This window comes from Pseudocercospora fijiensis (assembly GCF_000340215.1).
Source record: "Pseudocercospora fijiensis CIRAD86 unplaced genomic scaffold MYCFIscaffold_18, whole genome shotgun sequence".
Taxonomy (NCBI): Eukaryota; Fungi; Ascomycota; class Dothideomycetes; order Mycosphaerellales; family Mycosphaerellaceae; genus Pseudocercospora; species Pseudocercospora fijiensis.
Window position 1 is genome coordinate 726,519 of NW_006921549.1, and position 8,410 is coordinate 734,928.

Sequence of the window (8,410 nt, forward strand, 5' to 3'; positions counted from 1 at the left end):
CGGGTAGAAAGGCACGAGGGACTGTTAAGATTAGAATTCTGCCATACTATACGCAACTCCGATCTCGCTTTTGCAACGCTGAATCAAGTCTCATTTCTCAGAAATCTCAACAGCTGCTACTGCTGCTGCTGCTTAAGAGAATGAAATCGTAGTTATAATTCCCTATTTTGCAACTCCTCTCTCTCCGCTTTAGCAACGCCGAATCAAACATCATGTCTCAGAAATCTCAGCAGCTGCTACTTAAGAGAATGGAATGAGTTATGATCACCCATTTTGTATATTCAGACCTGCCGAGAAGCAAGACGTAGGGAATTCACATACGAGCTTACAAGCGACGGGATACAGCCTAAGAAGAAGGCAGCGGCTGTTGCAGAGCAAGCCTACGCACAACAACTACCTTCCATTCCTTACTTTACGATACACACAAAGCGGCGACAGCAACTACCTTGGCGCCATACCCTAGTTTCTTACAAGAAGAAGAAGAAGAAGAAGAAGAAAATTAAAGAGAAATCCCAGAGAAGCATAGGAGAAGGCAAGCAAATCGTAAAGAAAACCAACCCTTTTCTCAGACCTCAAAACAGACTACTTATGTCTGCATCTTATAGTATGTATGATACAACAGCGAGATCTCAATCATACGGTAGACACCAACTCATCCATGCCATGCCATGCCATGCCATGCCATTCTTCACACCCAACGACGAAGAACAACGATCAATCAATTATGCACCCTCCTACTCTCCATCCCCATCCCCACCCTCTACGTCCTGATCCTCATCCTCCGGCAACGCCAAAGCATTGAACTTTCCATCAATGCGCCCCTCCATAAGCCACTGCTGCCACGCAACATAGTCCTTGGCCTCATCGAAATGAATCTTGCCACCATTCCACTTCCAGCTCATATCGAGCAGGTCCTGTTCCATCGCACCCTCATCTTTCGTCGCGACACAAACGAATTTGGCGAAATTCTTGTAGGCGAGGGCTTGTGCGCGATCGGATTTCTTCTTGGTGGCGAGGGCCTGGGCGTCGGCGTTGGTGATGGTGGTTGTGCTGTTGCTGTAGCGTGCGGGAGCTGGGAGTATGGGTTGTTGGCGGCCGAAGAGGGTGGGTGTAGCGTTGTTGTTTGCACGGTTGAAGTAGCCGGTTTGGATGAGATGGGAGATAACGAGACGGGCGAGGGATGGAGGAGAAGTCTAGATGGATAGCATCGATGGTCATTTTCAAGCGCAAAAGGCGGAAGAGAAGAAGGAGGGTGGGAACGTACTGGTAAAGCATCCTCTGCGACAACCACGGCTTTCATCTTCCTCCCGGATTCGGCGTGCAGATCTTCGAGGAAGCCATTCCTGAACATGTTCATTTCCAGCCTGGCCTCGTCGACGACTTTGATCAGGGCTGTGGCCACGCGGACTGGGTCGTCTTTGATCAAACCTCCGGTCCCGCTGGCGGATAGCAAGGTTGAGATTTCGGTGGCGACGGATTGGATGCAGGCTTTGGTAACGGTTTTGCTTTTAGGAAGATTCTTGCCAGCGAGTTTTTCGAGGAAAAGGTCCAGAAAGACTGGAAGAGATGGTAGTGCTTTTGCGCAGTAGGCGTATATAATGCCGTAGGTAATAATAGTCTTCTTGAGGTCCTTAGAGTAATGAATTGGTTTTCCTAGAGATGAGGATTAGACGAACAGGAAACGACGAGGCATAGAAGGATATGCTAGAAGACGTAGTACCGGCTTTAAGCTTAGCAATAGTGCGACCTGCGAACGCGGTAATAAAGTCATTCATATCGGAGCTAGAGGAGGAGAAGGAGTTATCGTCCGAGTCGTAGCCGCTATACCCGTACCCTCGCGTAGACTTCGCCTTAGGTACGCGCGGCATGTTAGTAAGCGATAGTAGCCGAATCGACGTATCGGGAGGAAAAGAAAAAGGATATATAGAAAAGGGAAGGTACGAGAAGGAGGAAGGGTAGGTTAGGTTAGGCGAAGAAGGTAAGGATAGGAAGGACTAGCTTAAACGCGAACTAACCGCTCCGGCTCTAGATCTCTAGCAAACAAACAATTTAATTAAGAGAGGGCGTAAAGGGTAATATAGCGGCAGCTAGTCTTAGTCGCCGTTCTCTAGATCTCGGTAGGGTAGGGCATTATACGCGTTTCTATATCGGTACTAAGCCTACCGTCCGCTAACTTAAAGCTATCCCGACCCCGATCCTAAGTTAAGAGTATAGCTAGAGAACGGCGGCTTTACGGCGTATCGTAGTAGGCTAATTACGTATTATTCCTCCTTCTCTAATCTATTCGCTATACTTATATCCTTAATACGCTTAGCAAAATTTCCCTTATTTATACTTCCTCGCTTACGAGGTCTCGCTTTAAGCTTATCTAAAATTAAGATCGAGGATTTCTAACCTAGAGTATACGTAAGAGTAGCGCCGAGCTAGGCGTTTGTTTCGATTACCGTTTCGTAGAGGAGATTAAGTTCGTTATTACTAATTATAGCAAGGCCGGCGATATAGTATAGGGTATAGAAGTCTAATAACATTCGGTAGAGGAAAAGAATAGAAGTAAGGTCGTAGTCGTAGACGTATTATATACGACTATCTGCCTACGGTAAGGCTTAAATAGATAATGCGCCTTTCTTTTACTTTCCCCTACTAGCCTTCCCTTATCCTTTACTTACTTTTAGATACCTACGAAGCCGTCGTCTTCCTCTGCCTTTTACTCGCCCTACCCCTTTTACGCCTCTTCTCGCGACCGCTATCTATACGTTAATTATATCTATTATACCTAGTCTTTTCCGACAGCTATCGCTTAAGCAAAGCGATACGCTAGTTAAGCGCGTTAACGTCGATAGTAGGAGTATCGCGGGTTCGCTTCTCGGAGGACTTACGTTTAGACGAGACTTAATAACGATAGCTAGACGATAGATTATACGGGTAGCGAGTAGGAGTAGCGGCAGTCGCTTTGCGTTAGGAGACGAAGAGGGTATCTTAGTTAGACTATTTATCGGGGGAGTAATAATACGAAGAAGATATAGACTCCTAATCGGACGAGACTTCCTTAACAATAATTGTAGGCTTAGTAGATTAATTAGCTAGCTTACGATAACGAGGATAAGTAGCAGTAGTAGTAGTAGTAGTAGTAGTAGTAGTAGTAGCAGTTAGCATTAGCGGCACTAGTTAATATATAGGTGCGGGATTCGAAGCGAATAACGGCGCGACATTGCTAGTAGTAGGCGTAGCTATAAAAGGATGCGGCAGAGGCAGAGATACGGGCATAGAGTTAATAGGCGCGCCGGAGCCGTCGAGGAGCGGGCAGAGGTCGAGAGTTAACTCGCTATACTACGACTCCTAGGCGACGGTAGTTCTATTAGCGTTAGTTCGGTTAGCTTCTTCGGCAGGCGTAGATCTTAGCGCGCGCTATCGCGGGAATAGTAATTAGTAGAAGATTATACTATGCTATAGCGTATACGAAACTAACCTCGAAAGCCGTATACTATTATATATATACTAGCAGACTATCGTAGCGGACGCGTACCTTCTACGTTTTAAGCTAAACGTAATACTAGCTCTACGCGGTATCGTAGATGTCGTAGCGGATCTCCTCGACGTATACTATATAAGCATTCGCATTGTTAGCTAGTAGTGTCGCTATTGTCGGCCTCGAGACGGTACGGCTCTAGGTATACTCGCGCCTATCCCGCTACTATATATAGCTTTCGCGAATAGGTCCGGCGGCGTCTATCTCTATCTCCTTTACCTTAACGTTTACTTTGCTTTGCCTAGCTATAGTGCACTATAGCATAATATATACGTCGACGTCGAGCGTAAGGAAGGACAGAGAATGTCTCTATTGCCTATCGCCTATCGCCTATCGCCTATCGCCTACCGCCTACCGCCTACTACTCGCTAGTCGCACCTCCGCTACCTATATCGGCGCTCCGACTAATATAACTTAGAAGTATAACTAAGTGCTAGTACTCTGTCTATATATACTTCCTTAGTAGACTACTACCCTTATTATTACTATAGACACCCTTTCTCGACTTAATGCCCTTCTTTAGGGCCTCCGCTATACTCTAGCCTACTTTAGCATTACCTCCGAGACTATCTTTTCCGCCCGACTTACTCTAGATCCTACTACTATAAAACTCGTTAATACCGATCCCTACCTCTCTACCCGCGTTAACGTAGCGCTTAAAAACGGCGCTAAGGACAGGAATCGTAGTATAGCAAAGAGAAAGGCAGCTATAGATATCGTCGGTGCTCTCGAGTCTCTAGTTATAAAGAATAGTAAGGTCTATACCGGTAGCGACAAATTATCGGCGTCGAAGAAGAAGAAGAAGAAGAAGAAGAAGACGCGCGAATCCGTTAATTAGCCTACTAAGGCGAAGGCTTCGAGGAAGGTAAAGAAGTAGCTAGAGAGGGTAGAGTAGAGCTTAAGTAACGAGAGTCTTTAGAGTAATTAGAGTAATTAGAGTAATAAGAGTCTCTAGAGTAATAAGAGTAACGAGATAGATAATATAGAAGCTAAGGAGGAGTAGGACGAGCGGGAGTATAGCGAGATTAGTAGTAACGGCGATAACTCTACTACGTATCGCGCTATGCTTCGTACTACTCTCGATACTACTCTACGCTAGATGCTATACCCGAGGAGGAGAAAGCGCTATATAAATAAAGATTTATATATAGAAGAGAGAAGGCGTAAGGATGCTCGTCGCGAATAGGTATTATTATTAACATCGTTATTAACACTATCGCGCCGAGACATAGCGATGCCGTATCTGTCTTAGCCCGAAATTGCTATAATATAAAGCTTTATAAAGAGGACGATAGGAAATAATAGCATATATCTCTAAGATATAGAGAGGTAGGTAGTATTTAAAGAAGCACTAAGAATAGTTACACTACGAAACGAAATACTAGAATCCCTAATAGACTTATAGAAGACTAATAGTATATTGCTAAGTTCTATACTGCTTATCGTCCTGCCTGTCCTAATTTACTATAATCTTAGTATACAATTCCTATATCGGCTACTTCTACGTAAAACTATCGCTAGACGCTACCGATAGGAGTAGTGCTATACCTATAGCGCGACTAGGTTGCCTATTAACCTAGGACCGGATACCTACGTATACGAATTAACTACCTTACTACCTTCGGCTACGCCGCTATAGTACTTACTACCTTGCGGAATACCGGTCTCTTAAGAGTTCCGTTACATTCTATCTTACCTAGCTGCTTCTATCCCCTTAGCTTCTTATTCTCCTTCTCCCTCTACCCTAAGATCTAAGATTTTATATTACTATCTACTATAGCCGGGACTATAGACCGAGAACAAGCGCTTACGCTTGCATAAGCTGCAGGCTACGTCGATATTAAAAAGGTAAGTACTAACTTCCTCTATCTAGACTAAATGCTTTCTTTATGCTTATATATCTTCGTCTCCTAGAATAGGGGACTAACTAGCTACGATGATAATTATCGTAACATTCGCGAGAGCAACAAGCCTTTACTATATTTCTGGAACTAGTAGAAGTGCCGCATTGCGGACTAGTGCAGCAGGCAAAACATACCTATAGTGGGTCTCGCTACCGCGGACAAGGACGTCTTAGAGCAAGCTGTTTTCGCTGTCTACCCTCACAACGTCCCGTTTGTACCGGAAGACCTCGAATAGCGAATGTCGGCTCTGCAGGCTGCAGCATTCAAGAATGCCGACAAATAGGCGAGGGAGCTTCATCGTAGGGAGTACGACCGGGAGAAACTGAAGTTTTGGGATCCGGATGATCTGAATCCGGCTCAGGGCAAAGCTCCTCGAAAGCAGACAGAGGATGTGTAGCAGGCTGGCCCTAAGCATGCTTCTTCATCGCGGTCATCGTTATCCAACTCTTCTCCCCCTCCTTACGACAAGGCGTCGGTGGAATCGGATACTCCTCCGGCCGGCTAAAAGGAGGGCGACGACGCTGATATGCCTAGACGCTTCTCCTCTCATCAGGAAAGACGTCTAGCAGCCTGTAAGTCTTAGTCTAGTCTGCCTACCCACCCAATTGCTTACAAAAGAAAGCAGTAACTCGCGCAGTCGAGGATCATATCGCCAAGTCTCCCCCATCATCGATGCTCAGTGGCCACTCGCCTTCCAACAAGACGCGGCGCTCTGCCGGACAGGAAGAGGGACCACACCCAAAACCCATCAAGACGGAAATGGAAGATGAAGACAGGGAGAAGAAGCAGCAGAAAATCAAGAACGACTGTCCGCCAGTTAGAAGAAGCACCAGGCCACTAGTTGAGAGAAGCAACATCCCAGCAGTTGAGAGAAGCACCAGGCTACCAGTCGAAGGAAGCAACAACGACAGACCACCACTTGAGGAACTTCTTCAGCAAGCGCTTGGGGAGTTCAAGAAGCTTCGTGTATAATCTCTTCTTCATTCCCGGACCTTGTCAAGCGTTGGCGTTAGCGTAGGAGGAAAAAAAGAAAACATCTTTGGCAAAGCAAAGCCGATCGTTTTTGTAAAAGCTTCGTGTTGTTTAAACCAGGATATGGTTTCCGGCCGTCGGAGGAATCAAGCGAAATGGGCTGCCACTATGATACATCCCGCCTAGCGGACATTTGGTAAGCACGTATCCGTGTTGTCTTCTGCACTTCTGAGAGCTAGGTTGCGAATGGACGTGTCGCATATGGCGTGGCAGCAGCGGAGAACATTTCCAAGTGTCTGGAGGAGGAAGCAGAGGCATGTCTTGTGAGTCTTGATCGTTATCTAGTGAACTGTGGCGCTTGATGCGGATGCATAGCTATGAAGACCTCCGCGATCTTGCCGCTCCAAGAACGCCTGCACACGAGCAATGATGTCGGCATTTTCTTCCTCGTGTGGATCAACTTGCGCAGATATCTCCTGGTGCGAGCGCTTCTACTTTCGCTGTCAGCGGACGCCTACGGGAAAAGATGTGCTGGCCTGCACGCTGGTGGGCGTGGCCGTGATGGCTCAACAGCGCATGTATCTGCTCTTGACTACTCCTTCTGCATGTCTCCTCCTGCATGTCCGAATACGACCGGTATCTGCTCTTGACCTCTCCTGCATGTCCGAATACGACTGGTATCTGCTCTTGGCTTCTCCTTCTGTATGTCTCCTCCTGCATGTCCGAATTCGACGGCAGCAGTAATTTATGCTACTGCTGAAGCTCGAAGGAACAACGGGAAAGGCCTTGGAATCGCTACAGAAGGGATAGCAACTGACAAGCAAATGTGCGAGGTACCAACTCCTGGTCGTGCAGGTTGAGGACTCGCAGCTCCAGACGGGACTGCGGATGTCTCAACACCAACGAAGGCATGCGCAACTTAGGCCATAACGATGCCAGCTTCGGTGGCGATGGCGAGCCTCCAACGTGAGGCAGGTGACTGCCTTGACGAGACTGAGGGCCAAGATGGCTCGATATTGTATGCATTCGATGACTTGAGGTGGTGTGTGTTCCTAGGGATTGGCATTGCCGGATTGACACTCGTTGCTGGTCGATGCCGGAGATCTGAGAAGGGCTTGATCTTCATACGCGGCGCCAGGAGCAAAAGTAGTCAATGATGTAGCGTCACTACAGCGTTCCATACAGCAAGCACCAGGTGTCATTGACGAAGTGAATGGAAGAATTTGAAGCGCGAACATGGACGTGATGGTGAGTGCCTCGATTGTTCAGCCTTGACCGGCTAACGGTGGTGGCTGAAAACAGCGAATTGCCGTCTGACAACACCTTTCCCGCAGGTGTAATAATGTCAACCGACCTGCGAAAACAGAGGAGATAAGGCGAGATAATGCATGATACTGACTGAATCTGCTTGGTAGGTGAACTGCGATTCTGCATCTATGAGACCATGAAATGGCACAGATATCCCAGTCGTTACGGAATGCCACTTTCCCTCTCTGTAAGCCATCAAACGTGTCCTCTTTTTTTTCATTTCTTCTAACGTTTTCGCATAGCACCCAAGGGATATCGCACAGCTAGGTGCGATCCTTGATACTAGTTGTATCGCAAAGATATCCTAGTCGTTACGGAATGCCATTTTCGCTTTCTGTAAGCTATTAAACGTGTCCTCTTTTTTTTCTGTTTCTTCTAACATTGTCGCATAGTACTTAAGGTATATCGTATAGCGAGTTGCGATCCTTAATACTAGTTATATCGCAAAGCTTGTTCGCCGAAGCAAGCATTAAAGTATAAGAAGATTAATACTAGTAGAGGTCGTATTAGAGGAAGCTACGTTTTACTTATCTAATATCTTTCTTATTAAGATAGTAGCAATCTCTCTCGGCGTTATCCTATAGCTCCGAAGAACTTAGACAAGACTATATAGGTAACTAGAAACGCTATTCTCTACTATAGTATTAGGGCGAGGTATAGGCGTAGAGCTACCTTCTTCGGCCGCTATCTTCTATAGGAC

At 46.5% G+C, this 8,410-nt stretch overlaps 3 protein-coding genes across 3 annotated transcripts; 2 read left to right on the forward strand and 1 right to left on the reverse strand.

Annotated features, from left to right (window-relative positions):
• Window positions 1–260: 260 nt before the first annotated feature.
• Window positions 261–1,573, forward strand: MYCFIDRAFT_180504 (uncharacterized protein; the record flags this gene model as incomplete). Its single annotated transcript, XM_007934264.1, is given in 8 exon segments — window positions 261–304; window positions 333–764; window positions 797–1,035; window positions 1,063–1,104; window positions 1,138–1,191; window positions 1,226–1,318; window positions 1,338–1,433; window positions 1,461–1,573. The coding sequence occupies 8 exon segments, from the start codon at window positions 261–263 to the stop codon at window positions 1,571–1,573; spliced, it is 1,113 nt and encodes a 370-aa protein (XP_007932455.1).
• A 3,889-nt stretch (window positions 1,574–5,462) lies between these two features.
• On the forward strand, window positions 5,463–6,832 carry MYCFIDRAFT_180505 (uncharacterized protein; the record flags this gene model as incomplete). The annotated part of the gene is made up of 13 exons (XM_007934265.1): window positions 5,463–5,544; window positions 5,571–5,640; window positions 5,684–5,729; window positions 5,759–5,821; window positions 5,843–5,905; window positions 5,939–6,002; window positions 6,053–6,394; window positions 6,432–6,438; window positions 6,479–6,489; window positions 6,523–6,598; window positions 6,642–6,694; window positions 6,731–6,746; window positions 6,778–6,832. 13 exons carry the CDS (start codon window positions 5,463–5,465, stop codon window positions 6,830–6,832), a joined length of 948 nt encoding a protein of 315 aa, XP_007932456.1.
• A 26-nt stretch (window positions 6,833–6,858) lies between these two features.
• MYCFIDRAFT_180506 (uncharacterized protein) lies at window positions 6,859–8,035 on the reverse strand (the record flags this gene model as incomplete). Its single annotated transcript, XM_007934266.1, has 10 exons — window positions 6,859–6,967; window positions 6,996–7,116; window positions 7,157–7,215; window positions 7,244–7,411; window positions 7,437–7,454; window positions 7,483–7,658; window positions 7,687–7,715; window positions 7,753–7,895; window positions 7,956–7,992; window positions 8,026–8,035. The coding sequence occupies 10 exons, from the start codon at window positions 8,033–8,035 to the stop codon at window positions 6,859–6,861; spliced, it is 870 nt and encodes a 289-aa protein (XP_007932457.1).
• Window positions 8,036–8,410: the final 375 nt, after the last annotated feature.